Source organism: Dreissena polymorpha, chromosome 5 (genome assembly GCF_020536995.1).
Source record: "Dreissena polymorpha isolate Duluth1 chromosome 5, UMN_Dpol_1.0, whole genome shotgun sequence".
Lineage (NCBI taxonomy): Eukaryota > Metazoa > Mollusca > Bivalvia > Myida > Dreissenidae > Dreissena > Dreissena polymorpha.
The window spans coordinates 98,723,229-98,738,711 of NC_068359.1; the positions used below are offsets into that span (position 1 = coordinate 98,723,229).

The 15,483-nt window shown below is 34.4% G+C and overlaps 1 protein-coding gene and 1 long non-coding RNA gene across 4 annotated transcripts in view; one reads left to right on the forward strand and one right to left on the reverse strand.

Annotated features, from left to right (window-relative positions):
- LOC127881218 (protein OSCP1-like) overlaps positions 1–15,483 on the forward strand; it is a 42,161-nt gene that overhangs the window by 13,377 nt on the left and 13,301 nt on the right. The window contains exon 1 of one of the 2 annotated variants that reach the window (XM_052428951.1): positions 14,907–14,992. The exons of the other annotated variant lie outside the window; for it this stretch is intronic. Within the exon in view, the coding sequence (XP_052284911.1) occupies positions 14,936–14,992 (57 nt within the window). The 5' untranslated portion in view covers positions 14,907–14,935. Of the gene's footprint in view, positions 1–14,906; positions 14,993–15,483 lie in introns of those variants that run through there. 2 annotated transcript variants of the gene reach the window in all.
- LOC127881220 (uncharacterized) lies at positions 1,157–14,873 on the reverse strand. 2 transcript variants are annotated; one of them, XR_008049973.1, is made up of 4 exons: positions 14,552–14,873; positions 4,619–4,767; positions 3,215–3,339; positions 1,157–1,526 (listed from the first exon to the last, which is right to left on the reverse strand). It is a non-coding gene; the product is annotated as an uncharacterized LOC127881220 (long non-coding RNA). The 2 variants fall into 2 exon arrangements; XR_008049974.1 differs by lacking the exon at positions 14,552–14,873 and adding an exon at positions 13,475–13,706.

The following is a 15,483-nucleotide window of genomic DNA, read 5'->3' on the forward strand; positions in this document are numbered from 1 at the left end:
ATGTAACTAGGGCTATATCTCAGATACTATACAAGATTTTAACATGAAACTTCATGGGTGTATAATTATCAATGCACAAGAACCATAACCGTATACTTTCTTACGTAACTGTTATTGCCCTTTCTTGTTATTGTTATTTTATGATGTAACTTTTTAGGGCTATATCTCATTTATAGAACCATGCATAAGAACTACAACCCTTCACTTTCTTATATAAGAGTTATTGCCCTTTGTTGTTTTTATATGATGAAACTTTTCAGGGCTTTATCTCAGAAACTATAAATACAAGATTTCAACATGAAATTTCATGGGTGTATAATTGTCAATGAGAATAAGTGCCATGCACAAAAAACATAACCCTAGTACATATGTACATGTCTGATGTTACTTTACAGGACTATATCACAGATACTATACACGATTTAAAGATGAAATTTAATGGATGTTAAGATATCAATGAGGAGAGGTGTCATGCACAAAATCTATAACCCTACACTTTCTTAAATAAGAGTTATTGCCAATTGTTTTTTTTATGTTGTTACTTTTAAATAAGTGAGATAAGGGTACAACCCTTCAAATAAACTTTTCTGTTAGTTCTGCACCCATCAATAATCAAAATTTATTTGGCGGGGGATATCAATTAAACGAATTTGCTTATTATTAGTCTCAACGTTGAAAAAGACTTAATATTTTAAGTAGCAATGAGAATATAAGACACAACAGACTCATCAGTCATCAGTATTATGTTAACATATCTTTAGTCAGTTACTTAACTAGGGCAAATAAAGTTGAAGTTTATCAGGTGGTCTAAAAGTCCTCACCGCCTAGCAGATAAGTCTACAAAGTATTTTAAAACCGGTTCATGAACATGAAATGATAAGTCATTTACGCCATCGGGATTATTTATTTTAAGTCAATATGTTTTTGGAATCTTAAGGCACTCATTGAAAAATACACCACTACATAAATAAATATCTAGGTCAATTGTGATTCTGTCAAGCAATGATTATCATATCAATTATTATCTCCAGAGTTATTCTTTTTTTGTTGCACTTATCATAATCTAACCATCTGCATTATTTTTGCCAAACAGGTGGTTTTGCAATCTGAGCACCACAATCATCAATATTTTTGTGTGGATATAAAGATGTTATAAAAATGTAGGATTTAAAACCTTCAGTTTTATTGTGCTGTACTTGTTTAGGAGATGTGTAATACCAACTGGCTACTTCTGTTTTCAGAACTAAAAGGCACAGAAGGATTTTATTAATATTTTGTTGAGTTCTCAGATTAATCGAGCCCAAAGCACTTCCTGCTACAAAACATATTTTCGAGCAACAACACATATTGATAATATCCATTTTAATGCCGTGCGGGTCTTTACAGTGGAGTGATCGAGTCACACAGATATGTTTGCCGCACTCCATGAATCAGAAGTCTGCGTCTCACGACTAGTCTTGATAAGCTGAATCATGGGCCTGTCGCAACATTGTGGGATGCTTTTTCATGACCATACATTTGGCAGTCTGGAAATAAAGTAAAAGTCATTCATACTTAGCTTAAAAAACAACAACATTTGTTTGCAATAAGAAAAGCATATATTCACTAGATTAAGTGTTCACAAAAAATACTATTTCTGAAAATAAAATTGCAAGAACGATAGTTTTACAGTGAAAAGAATTCATGTTTTATGCATCATAAATATACAATCACATGAAGACACTGAAAAACAACTTTTCATACAAAATAATATAATGGAGCAAAGAGAATGCTATTTTTCATTATATGACACATTAATAAATTAAAATATGAGTAATCTTCTTGTTTAACCTTTTTTCAGGGTTATTTGACAAAAGTGGGACTCTATAACACAGTTTGATATTACATATGAAATATCGTGTCCTTTATAAATTAAAAGAAAATGCAAGGCTCTAAAAACCAATGCACCAACAGAAAGGTACGATGATTATATTCTACATTCTCCCATTATTTTGTTGAATAAACGTTAATGCAAATCTTTACTAAGCAAACTATAGCTTTGTCACAGACGTGACAAATACCCCCACATGCCGCATTGACACAGACTATTTTGAATGCTGTCTTCACAAAACAAGAGAATCAAATTTATGGCGATTTTTAAGAATGATAATGCCATTATCATTTATGGCCATTTCGACCTTTGAACTCTTGAATTCTTTAGCATGACATGCAGTCCAAATTTATGGCCATTTTTTTTACTTTTGAACTCCAAGTGTGACCTAGACCTTGGAGTCATCAACATAATTCTTTCGCATGACACATCGTCAATCACTGTGAACAAATGAACCATGTATTTTTAAAATCTCACAATAAATGACATAGTTATGGCTCGAACAAGATCATTTATGGCCAATTTTGACCTTTGAACTCACAGTGTGACCTTGACGTTGCAGATATAGACTTAATTCTTTTGCGCGACACACCGTCCAATAATGGTGAACAAATGTGCCAAATGATTTTAAAATCTCACAAGAACAACATAGTTATGGCCTGGACAAGCTCATTTATGGCCTTTTTTAACCTTTGAACTCAAAGTGTGACCTTGATCTTGGAGTTATCGACGTAATTCTTTCGCGCCACACACCGTCCAATGATGGTGAACAAATGTGCCAAATGATTTTAAAATCTCACAATGAATGACATAGTTATTGCCCAGACAAGCTCATTTATGGCCATTTTTAATCTTTGAACTCAAAGTGTGACCTTGACCTTCGAGATATTGAAGTAATTCTTTCGCGCGACACACCGTCACATGATGGTGAACAAATTTGCCAAATGATTTTAAAATCTCACAATAAATGATAAAGTTATGGCCCGGACAAGCATTTGACCCTTGAACTCCAAGTGTGACCTTGATCTTGGAGATATCAACTTACTTTTTCACGCAACACACCGTTCCATGATGGTGAACAAATGTACCAAGTTATTTAAAAATCTAACGATTAATGACATAGTTATGGTCCGGACAAACTTTCGGTTTAAAACACACTAAGTGACCTCGTGACCTAGTTTTTGACCCAGCATGACCCATATTCAAACTTGGCCTAAACATCATCAAGATACAACTTGTGACCAAGTTTGGTGAAGATCGGATGAAATTTCGGGACAGACCGACAAACCGACCGACAGTACGACAAAGTGACTCCTATATAGAAATATAAAGCTAATTTATTACCATCAATGCAAACACTCCACAGCTGTTTCCATGGCGCTGTTTGTTGCAAGGTGGCGCTTTGAACTCTGAACTGAATTTTTTCCAAGCCATCGTTCACAATTTGCGCTCGTTGACACATGAACTGGCTGCAACAAATATTTTGTTGGTAAAAATCAACAAAAATCATGTGCCTATATACTTAAGTGGTACTTTATCTATACCAAATTGTTTTGGTAATCAGTTTTCAAACATATATATATATATATATGTGAATCTCTTAACACATTATTGGAAACACATAAGTGTGAGAGATAGGACACAATAATAAATAAGAATGAACTAAGAAAGCAAGCTTAAATTTATATATAGCCTATCATTTTTAAAGTGTTGGTGGTCATAACAATTTAATATTTAAGATAAAGATCCAAATATAGAAAACAAATAAGATTTACAAAGTTTTTTGAATATCTTGTTTGGTATATTGCCTGATGAATGATAACTGGAACTGGCCAAAAAAGCTCCCTAAATGTGACCTTTGATCTCTTGTTAACGCATGCGCTGCAGCTTCTCTACATGGAGAACATATGTGGTAAGCTATATTAAAAATGGCATATTCAATTATCGAATCACAGTTTGGATAAGCTCAGAGACACACATAAAATGCACATACACCAGCTGCAACTGTGACTGCTATATCAAGCAGGTAAGACAAACAAGATGCGTTTGTGAAACACAATGTCCCCCTATATGACGTTTGACCTTGAAGGATGACCTTGACCTTAACCCTTCACCACTCAAAATGTGCAGCTCCATGAGATACACATGCATTTAAAATATAAAATTGCTAGCTTCAATATTGCAGAAGTGACATTACATGAGCAATTTTGACCATATATTTGACCTTGAAGGATGACCTTGACCTTGACCTTTCACCACTCAAAATGTGCAGCTCCATGAGATACACATGCATGCCAAATATCAAGTTGCTATCTTCAATATTGCAAAAGTATTCATAAAATAAGCGATTTGGGCCACATATATTTGACCTCTGACCTTGAAGAATGACCTTGACCTTTCACCACTCAAAATTTGCAGCTCCATAAGATACACATGCATGCCAAATATCAAGTTGCTATCTTCAATATTGCAAAAGTACTCATAAAATGAGCGATTTTGGCCACATATATTTGACCTCTGACCTTGAAGGATGACCTTAACTTTGACCTTTCACCACTCAAAATGTGCAGCTCCATGAGATACATATGCATGCCAAATATCAAGTTGCTATCTTCAATATTGCAAAAGTTATTGCAAATGTTAAAGTTGGCGCAAACAGACCAACCAACCAACAGACAGGGCAAAAAGAATATGTCCCCCACTACTATAGTGGGGGACATAAAAATGAATTACAGCTTTGAACCTTACCAGAACAAATCGAACAATGCCTTGTTGTTACCACCCAACGAGTCGTAAATGGTTACAGTCCTGGACATAACACTTGCAAACAGCAAAACCCAGTGATTGTTGCCTTTACATTGTGGCAGCATAAGTAGATCATACATATTGAAGTCCACCTACAAAATGTGAAATTATAATGTACCTTAAACAATGTATACATTACTAAACAGTGAGAAATTTGCTCAAATTACTTCAAAGAAGTATAGTGGCATGCTAGAATCAAGTACAGTTTAAGTTAACAATAAAACAAAAGATTGTCAGGCAATATGGTACTCCTGGAACAACTTTGTAGAGGTCATCATTTGAAAAGAACATGTAGAATTTATGAAGAACCACCACTTTTACATAAAAATTCATGTCATGTAAAACAAAGACTTTGGCATTCATATCTCACAGACATATCAAGTCATTACCACTGCCACCTTCATCAACATAATTATTGGACACATAGAGAACTACTATATCTCACTACATACAAAATGTGGTAGCCCTAGATCCTACAGTTAAGGACAAGGACGCACGCAGGCACGGACGGACGCAAGCATGACGGACACAGGACTATGACATACGCCTCGCTGGCCTTTGGCCAGTGGAGCTAAAAATCAATTAAGGAAGGGAGGGAGCACCCCTCACTAACCCAACCATAAAGGCCCCTGGGCATCTGAAATATGACCACAAGCACTAATAATCATATAATAATGATAAAACCCGGTCACCACTACAATTGTTATGATTGCGAGATATAATGTAAACATTTGCATTACAGGTCAATCTTTTTTCTTCAAGCCCAACACAAAATAACAATGCAAAATTAAAGTTTTAAAGGTTTTCAATGGGTACAAATAGGGTATTTATCTGGACATTGGAAACGTTGAAATACATGAAAATATCATCAAACAACTTAAATGTATTTCATTGTTAAAATATGTTTTTCTTGATTTTTCTCCAAACTTTACACAAATATGGGTGATTTCAAAAATATAAACTAGAAATGGCGCGGTTGAGGCCGACGTGTATCCCCACGCCGCATGTTTGACCCAGGGCTCCCCCAGGGTTGGTAATGGTTTTATGCATAGTTGAGATTGAACGTATTGTCATAAGAGAAGTTCGGTATCAATTAGATGTGAATCGGTGTAGAAATGAAGATATTATAGTAAAAGGCAATTTTGGGTGGGCGTGGCCTATGTGGGCGGGTGCCCCAGGGTTGGTTATGGGGCCATGCATAGTTGAGATTAACCATAATGTCATAAGAGAGGTTCAGTATCAATTTGAAGTGAATCGGTGTAGAAATGAAGAAATTATAGTAAAAGGCAATTTTGGGTGGGCGTGGTCTATGTGGGCGTGGCCAATGTGGGCGGGGCACCCCAGGGTTGGTAATGGGGCCATGTATAGTTGAGATTATCCGTATTGCCATAAGAGAGCTTCAGTATCAATTTGAAGACATTCGGTGTAGTCTCCGGTGCACTCAAAATATGCAGCTCCATGAGATACACATGCATGCCAAATATCAAGTTGCTATCTTGAATATTACAAAAGTTATGACCAAGGTTAAAGTTTTGGGACACACACACATACAATGACAGACAGGCCAAAAACAATATACCCCCGATCTTTTGATCCAGGGGCATAAAAATGAGTAAAAATCTCTGACCCGGCCCCACCCCAACCCACATAACTTTTGACCCAGGGGTCAGATCAAAATTCCAAATAGTGCAGGGTCGCACATATGCTCATAGCTACCATGTGTGTAAGTTTCAAGGTTCTAGTGCTTATAGTGAAGGAGGAGAAAGTGGCCAGGACGGACAGAAGACGGAGATAACCACAATATCCCCACTTTTTCTCCGAAAAGCGTGGGGATATTGAAGCCTAAATGAAAAAATTTCTCAAATTTTAGATGTTAAGTTATGGCAACAGTTTTGTTTGTATTGCATAGGGAAAGGGTTCAAGTTTTATAAATGAGTAGGGCCGTTCTGTCAGATGTAATCACTTTTTCACAACAAAAGATGTTAACCAAATGTTTTGAATTTTTTTTTATAAATGTACATGTCTTTTGCACTTAATAAAATCCCATTAAAACATGTTATCAATATTTTGTGTGTTTTGTCAACATGCAGTATGTTCTTAAGCAAAATTTAAATACAAAATCAGAAGTGTTCTAAAAAAAAAATATGGAAAAATTAAATTTTCATGTTTTTTAACACATATTTTTCAAAACTATACTCCTAAAAGTTTTTTACCTGGCCTCAAAGCAGTGTATCTTAAAGGAAAAACTCAGATTTATCAAAATATAGGATGACCTTCAAATATATGTGAAGTTTTTTTTTATTATATAAGAAAATCTGCAAAAACTAGCTTTTGCCAAAACTGTATACAATTTTCAAACATGTGTACACTTGGGACACTTACATGACTTTTGTATACAAGTTAAATAAGCAAACCATTCAACATATATAAATACTTTTTAAATTTGTATTACATTTGACTATACAAATTAATGTTTCCCCAAATAATGTTCTGTGTCCGTTTGATGATTTAAGGTTGATGTTTAGAGATTTAAGGTTATTTGTACTTGACAACTTTAGTTATCATTTATTCTAAGAAATACCCAAACAGTCAGTAATATAGAATACAAATTAAATTTGCATAAAATATTCTTATAAAATTATAAGATAAGTTACAGGGAACTTGAATTGTTTGCTGAAACGATCTAGCATGATTTTAGGCCAAATCTGTACACTTGGGACATTTTCAAAATGGATGAAAATCTGAAGAAAAATAGCATAACTTTTATATGTATTTCATTTGAGGTATTTTTGTGGCCCTAAATATGTTTATAACCGATGGGATATCAGAGGCATAAGGAATCTCCATAATTATGCAGTCTGTCATAGATCTGTATTTTCAATAAAACAACACATATATTTCACAAATTGTAGATACATTTGACCTGGTTTTAAATATTTTTCACATAGTTGTATATATTTTACTTTGGTTTCATAATTTATCTTGTTCTATATAATAAAGATCTATTATAAATTGCTCTCTATATGCTGGAGATCTATATGCTGGGCATTGTTCTCTATACAAATGGGTAGCATACCTTGTTCTCTACATATCAAATGATGTTCTCTACATATTAAACATTGTTCTCTATGGCATTGACCTTGATCTTTAAATATAAGACATTATGCCTCTTCTATATGTTGGAATTTGATATATATATAAGACATTGCTCTCTATACTTGAAGTTGATCTAATATTGTGTTCTCTATATATTGGACGCTTTTCTATAAATATTGAACATGGTTCTGTATACAAATACATGTTTATATTTTTTCATAACAGTTGACCTCGTTTTCTATAATATGTGTCTTGTTCTGATAAAACTGGGCTAAATTCATGTGCGTAAAGTGTCGTCCCAGATAAACCTTTGCAGTCCGCACCGGCTTATCAGGGACGACACTTTCCGCTTAAACTTGATTTTTGGTAAGAAGGGACTTCCTTCAAACTAAAAATACCATAAAAGCGGAAAGTCTCGGCTCTGATTAGCCTGTGCAGTCTGCACAGGCTAATCAGGGACGAGACTTTACGCACATGAATTAAGCCCAGTTTTCTCAGAACAAGACACATATAATTCACTGTTCTATATTTAGATCTTGCTCTCTATATATTAAACATTATATTCTCTATATATCGGACCTTGTTCTTTATAAATTAGACCTTGTTCTTTTTATACTTTATACATTAAACACGATGTCCTCTTACTTGACCTTCCTCTGTAATACAATATATCCTCTATATATTTTGGTAATGTGTCATTAAAAATGAATGAAATAATAATAAGTGCTGTACCGTTGTTTATCGAAGGTTTTAACATGGTTTTTAGTTTAGATGTGTAGGAATTGTACCACAAGGGTGACAGTCTGCGTGGTTTAATTATAAGTGTCTGAAAGACTTTTTCATCCATCATATTTGACATTTGACCATGTTCAACTTTTATATTGGCTTTTTTTCAGTTGCTTTTGAATGCTTTATTAAATCAAAATTTAATCATTAATTCCGCTATAATGTAAGTTTGTTTTCACTTTCTTGAGGTTTATAAGAAAAACATTCATTTTGTGTCCCAAGTGTACATGTACAACATTTAATAACCAACTTCAGGCTAACATTGAAGATAATTGGAGAAACATTTTGATTAAAATTGACATTAATTTGAGAAGAGGAAACGTGTTTTTGTAATAATGTTATGGTAAAGTCAAATATAATTCCCACACATTATCATTTATATGCTTATATTTTTCTTCTGAAGACAAAATATGGAGACATACCCATATAATAAGAGTAGTTAACCCCCAGAGTGAAGACAACACCTTTTTCTCTTGGAGATTACATCTTCTGTGTACTTCTTTCCAGAAAATTAGTGCCTTTGTTTATTAGCTCATCTATTTTTTGAAAAAAAATTATGAGCTATTGTCATCACCTTGGCGTCGGCGTCGGCGTTGGCGTTGGCGTCGGCGTCCGGTTAAGTTTTGCGTTTAGGTCCACTTTTCTCAGAAAGTATCAATGCTATTGCATTCAAACTTGGTACACTTACTTACTATCATGAGGGGACTGGGCAGGCAAAGTTAGATAACTCTGGCGTGCATTTTGACAGAATTATGTGCCCTTTTTATACTTAAAAAATTGAAAATTTTGGTTAAGTTTTGCGTTTAGTTCCACTTTTCTTAGTAAGTATCAATGCTATTGCATTCAAACTTGGTACACTTACTTACTATCATGAGGGGACTGGGCAGGCAAAGTTAGATAACTCTGGCATGCATTTTGACAGAATTATGTGCCCTTTTTATACTTAGAAAATTGACAATTTTGGTTAAGTTTTGTGTTTAGGTCCATTTTATTCCTTAAGCATCAAAGCTATTGCTTTCATACTTGCAACACTTACTAACTATCATAAGGGGACTGTGCAGGCAAAGTAATGTAACTCTGACTGGCATTTTGACAGAATTATGTGCCCTTTTTATACTTAAAAATTGAAAATTTGATTAAGTTTTGTGTTTAGGTCCACTTTATTCCTACAGTATCAAAGCTATTGCTTTCATACTTGCAAGATTTATGAACTATCATAAGGGGACCGTGCAGGCAAAGTTATGTAACTCTGACTGGCATTTGAACGGAATTATGGGCCCTTTATACTTAGAAAATTGAAAATTTGGTTAAGATTTATGTTTTGGTCCACTTTACCCCTAAAGTATCATAGATATTGCTTTCATACTTGGAACACTCACAAACTATCATAAGGGTACAGTAAAAGGACAAGTTGCATAACTCTGGTTGTCATTGTTACGGAATTATGGCCCTTTTTTGACTTAGTAACTTTTAATATATGGTTGCATTTTGTGTTTCGATCCACTTTACTTCTTAAGTATCAAGGCTATTGCTTTCAAACTTCAAATACTTACATGCTATCATGAGGTTACTGTACCTGGCAACTTGAATTTTACTTTGACCTTTGAATGACCTTGACTCTCAAGGTCAAATTATTAAATTTTGCTAAAATTGCCATAACTTCTTTATTTATGATTAGATTTGATTGATACTTTGATGAAACTACTCTTACCTGACATACCACAATAGACTCCACCCAAACCATCCCCCGTGCCCTCCCCCCCTCCCCCCCCTCCCCCCTCCCCCCTCCCCCCCCTCCCCCCTCCCCCCCCCTATTTTTTTTTTTTTTTTTTTTTTAAGATCATCTCACAAATGACCACCACACCCTCACACTATACCCCCCCCACCCCCCCCCACCCCACCCCCCCCCCCCCAATTTTTTTTTTTTTTTTTTTTTTTTTTTAAGATCATCTCACAAATTACCACCACACCCTCACACTATACCCCCCCCCCCCCCCTCCCATTTTTTTTAAAACTGTTATGTTTGAAATACCGTCCAACCATCGCACCCAAACCACCCCCCCCCCACCCCATCGCCCCCCCCAACCCCCCCCCCCCCCCCCCCCCCCGATTTTTTTTTTTTTTTTTTTTTTTTTCGCTTTTTTGGAAGATAATGTAATAAATGTCTACAACCCCACACTATACACCCCTCTTCACTCCACTCCTCCCTACTTTGTGATTGAAAATGAGAGTCCCTTCACCTTTAAAAAGAAAATAGATGAGCGGTCTGCACCCGCAAGGCGGTGCTCTTGTTTTTTAAAAGCTATCACCTGTCCATCAAACATGATAAAAAATTCGTACACTTGGTACAATGCAATATTTGTCTTGCAAAAAAAGTTCACAAGGTTTTGGCATCAAATTTTCAGTACATCTAGTGATAAGCATTAATGGTTTGAAGAAAATGATGTAAAACCTTGAAAATTCTATCTTATGAAAAATTTAAAATAACTTTCTTGCAAAATGTACACTTGTGACAGGGACAAATTCTGACCACATTTAGTATTCAGCTGTTCAAAATTTACATGAACAAATAATTGTATAAATACCTGTACAAATGTGTAGAAAAAACATGTGACAGGTTAAAAGGACACTTTTTGCCTATAAATATTGAAGCACTTTATGATCCCATCTCTTAATATACATGAAGAGAGTTGAAAATTGTGGCACAAAATTGACAAGAACATCATTGCTTTGAACACTTGCTACAAAAGATATCAACCTAAGTAAGAAGCATTGTTTTATTTTTCTTAAAGCATATGAATTTTTATATTCATTAAATGATGGCAATACCTAATATTTCTGAAAGTTTTATTGAAGTATAGAATTGAAAATTGCCTTTTACATAAAATGTCACGCAAAACCAGTACACTTGGGGCAATTTTAAGGATATTTTTCAATATATTTTGTTAATGAAGAAAGTTATTGAGAAGAATTTTCACATTTAAGTTAATCACATGGAAACACTTCTGTAAGATAGAAAAAGAACTCAAACATGCTTAATGGTAAGAAAATAAATGCATGTTTTATTTAGGCTTCATTAATTTTTAAATCACCCATAGGATATGATGCGGCATTTGTCTTTACGGAATATAAAAAAAATCAATCATTTTTACCCGTAAGTTGGCGCTGTAATAAATTTGCTATTCTGTGTGCTCTTTTACCAAGCTTGATTAGGAATTTTTGAAAACGCGTCATGGAGATTTTCTTTCACCATTAAAAATAATAGTTCACGGATTCAAACCATAATTCCTGATTAATATGTTGCTACAGTGGAATCCTGTTCTTAGCATACCATGTCAGCCAAAATTATGCTAATAACAGGAATATGCTATTAACCGGAACACACATTTTAGCATAAATATAGCAACTGGGGGCATACAATAAGTCAAATCTGTTAATAATTGATCGTCAAAGTGAAATTTAAATTCAACATTGTATATGATTGATGTTTAAGATAACTATTTATCAAATGGAATTGTATTCTTAGGTATTTGCATTTGCATTTGAGCATATTTTTGCAAATTTAAAGCATATTTTCTTGGCATTCTGAGAATGTTCTATGCTATAAAGACTTTAAGTGAATTCTGAATATTGGGGTTAAAAATTATGCTATTAATAGAAGAAAAATACATTAAAATTTAAGAATTAATCTGTGCTTTGACATTCTATATGCTAATAACAGAAATATGCTATTATCAGGTATGTTAATAAGCGGAATCCAGAAATTATCCTTCAGTCTGACAGAATTTCGTAGCCTGTCAGACCAAACATCTGACAGATTATTTTACATTTTGCGGTGTCTGACTTGGCTTCTCACTTTTGAGTACATGATGCTAAATGTTTTAGATTCAACACTAGTTTCCTCAACCTCAGGACACCAGAGCTCCTGTGATGCAAATATACTTAAAGAAATATTTTTTTTTCCTGCAAATTGTGTTTAGTTCCTCACTTCTTGTAAAAAAAAAAAACCTGTTACCCTCCGATTGACTGTCAATTTAAAAAGCAAACTTCAATACATATTCCTGTTTGTATTCTTGTATGAAAATGTCCACAACATATGGGCGTAGTTATATGGGGACTGAATATTCAAATACTGGTTCTAGGCCCAGGAAACGGACTCGAAAGCATTTAAAATAAGTAGGAATTACTTTCTATGCAATCGAGCTAAAATAAATAGGTTTAAACTAATATTCAAATACATGTAGGTTAAGAAGTACAGTAAATGACATGACAAAATGCTGTTAGAACATATCATCATTCTTAATTCTAAACCAGCTATACATGACATTATTCTTAAGAGGGGCATTTCAGAATAAAGATAAAAAGATACAAACGATTCGCAATAGAAAAATTATTTACTGCAAATATTTTTTATCGAAATTATTTCCGTCAAGACATGTTGTACAATAGCATGCCATGGTTAAAATGAGTGTGTAATACAATGCCTAAACTCTTTCTGCAAAGTTTGGGAAGTCTGCTTAAGGGACATTTAAATGGAAGGACAGATGAAAGGTAACTCATTATAGTGCCACCAATGTAATTATTATGCAATTTTTTCGCAGTTCAGAGCTGAAAATAACATCCCAGATTTTAATTATGCACTGCCAAGTTATTCAATAAATAGTAAATTGTAAACATTTTAATTATGAAAAATTAAACAACTTGTAATTCAGACACAACTCACATTTTACCTGTTGTTAGCTTTGAACAAGCTTATTGGCCTCGGTGAAAAATAATTTACACTGAAGTTGAGAAAAGTCCTCGCGAACTCAGTGCCCCAGATAATTATTTGGGAAATAGGGTTTTCAACCATTGATTTTGAAAAATAGGGTGATTCCATTCTTCATATAGGGTAAAATGAGTAATAAAAATGCATACCTTAAAATAATTGCTGATTTACTTCCGTTGACGCTGCACACTTGTATTGATTCAATAGAACTGTAAACTATCATCATAAATTTTAAAAAACTGATGTTTCGTAATATGTTTAATCCTTGAAACTGTCCATGATATAAACTTTAAAAAATGTCGACAATTTCTAACTTCTTTTTATACTTTTGACAGGTTTGTTAAGTCACAGACTTTCCATCATGTTTTTTGGATGTCAACTCATTTGCTGTATACACAGTTTTTAACAAAATCGATAACACAAATGATTCGGCACTGATTGCCTCTTGCTTTCTTGATTCGAAAAAGTTTGCGATCGGCTGATATTTTGGCGCAACAATCTCGGACGTCTATCGACCTCTCTTAGCTATTTTTATTTCGCATTGTAATAGAAACTGAAAGTACAGACGCTTTACAAATACATGCACAATGAGCGACGAATTAGGTCAGATTGAAAACGCATAGCGTTTGAATAACTAATTACTATGACCGTTTGCTAAGCTTGCTGAATGTAAGCGTCACCGCATTACGATAACAATTCCAAAGAGAAAATAACTAAAATGAGCAAAGCATTTTTAATCGAAGTTTTGTATTGTTAATTTGACGAATTTGCGTAAAAGTCAAATTGGTTGCGTTTTCAATACTCATGATATTGTATTTCTTTGCATTTTTAAACATTTTAATAGGGTGAAAGACGCAGATACGCAGCTTATCTGGGGCACTGAGAACTGGTTAACAGACATAATATTTTGGATAATTGTAAAAGTTAGGACAGCAGATATACATGTATGGGGAGAACGAGAAACGTAAACAATGTTAACCAGAAAGGCACAATCACAGGCAATCGGCACCTGTGTCGGAAGCAATTATTAAGAATCATTAAGAAAGTAAATCGATAGACACAGAGAACCTACACTTGCGCACCCATTGAGCAATTCTTATCAGTCATCGTCGTGATTTTCGCAAAAGTTTTAACAGCCGTTAGACATTTATGGTCGATTTTCTTATTAAGCGAATGGCAACAATTTTTTGATCGACTAGTTTGCAGACAAAATATAAAGCACTTACCGCGTGTCACTGTTAAACTTTAAACAGGTCGTCACATAAACTTGCAGAAGATGTGAAAAAGGCACCATAATGGTGGCAGCCATTTTTTCAAAACAAACCAGTTTCGCACCATGTGGCAAATATAACAAGAGCTCTGATTGGCTAATGCCATAATCTAAAAATAAATGCTGGTCGAGCAGGATTTTTCTGCTCGAGCAGAAAAAATGCTGGTCGAGCAGTAAATTTGCTGCTCGAGCAGCATTTTGCTGGTCGAGCAGCATTTAAATGCTGCTCAAGCAGCATTTTTTCCTGCTCGAGCAGAAGTTAAAGTTTCGACCCCTTTGGTATCCCATAAAGAATGGCACAAACACTGATAAACCTTGGGTCATTGCCTTGGAACAGTCAATGCAAAAGCACTGTTGGTTTAAACCAGTTTTATGGAGCTCAACAAGTTCAACTTGGGTCAGTGGTATTTTCTTATAATATTGCATTACTTACACAAATGACAGCACGGAATGCATTTAAACAGACAAAATACGGAAAATGAATAAATCTAGAGTAACCTTGAAACGGCCAATTCAAGAACACTTGGCCTAGAATTATTCACATTTAAGCGCAAATATAATATATCCTGATTGCATTACATTTCAAATTACATAGAAATTAAAGATAATTCATTTCAATTCAACTCAATTACCATGTAATGTGTTAAAATGAAACCAAAACAAATATCAACTACATATTCACTTAGATAGAAATAAACTTGATCAATAGCTTCATAGAACTTAGCACTCAGTTGCATCATGCAATTCAGAAGGAAGTTCGAATCTTGGTCAAATAGGACAAAAAACTAGGTCAGCAGGTCAAGTCTTTGACAATTAGTGTATCTTAGCCATAGCCTTCTAAAAATAGAAATGAGATGAAGCTTCAGTTTTCAAAATGCAGCATTATAC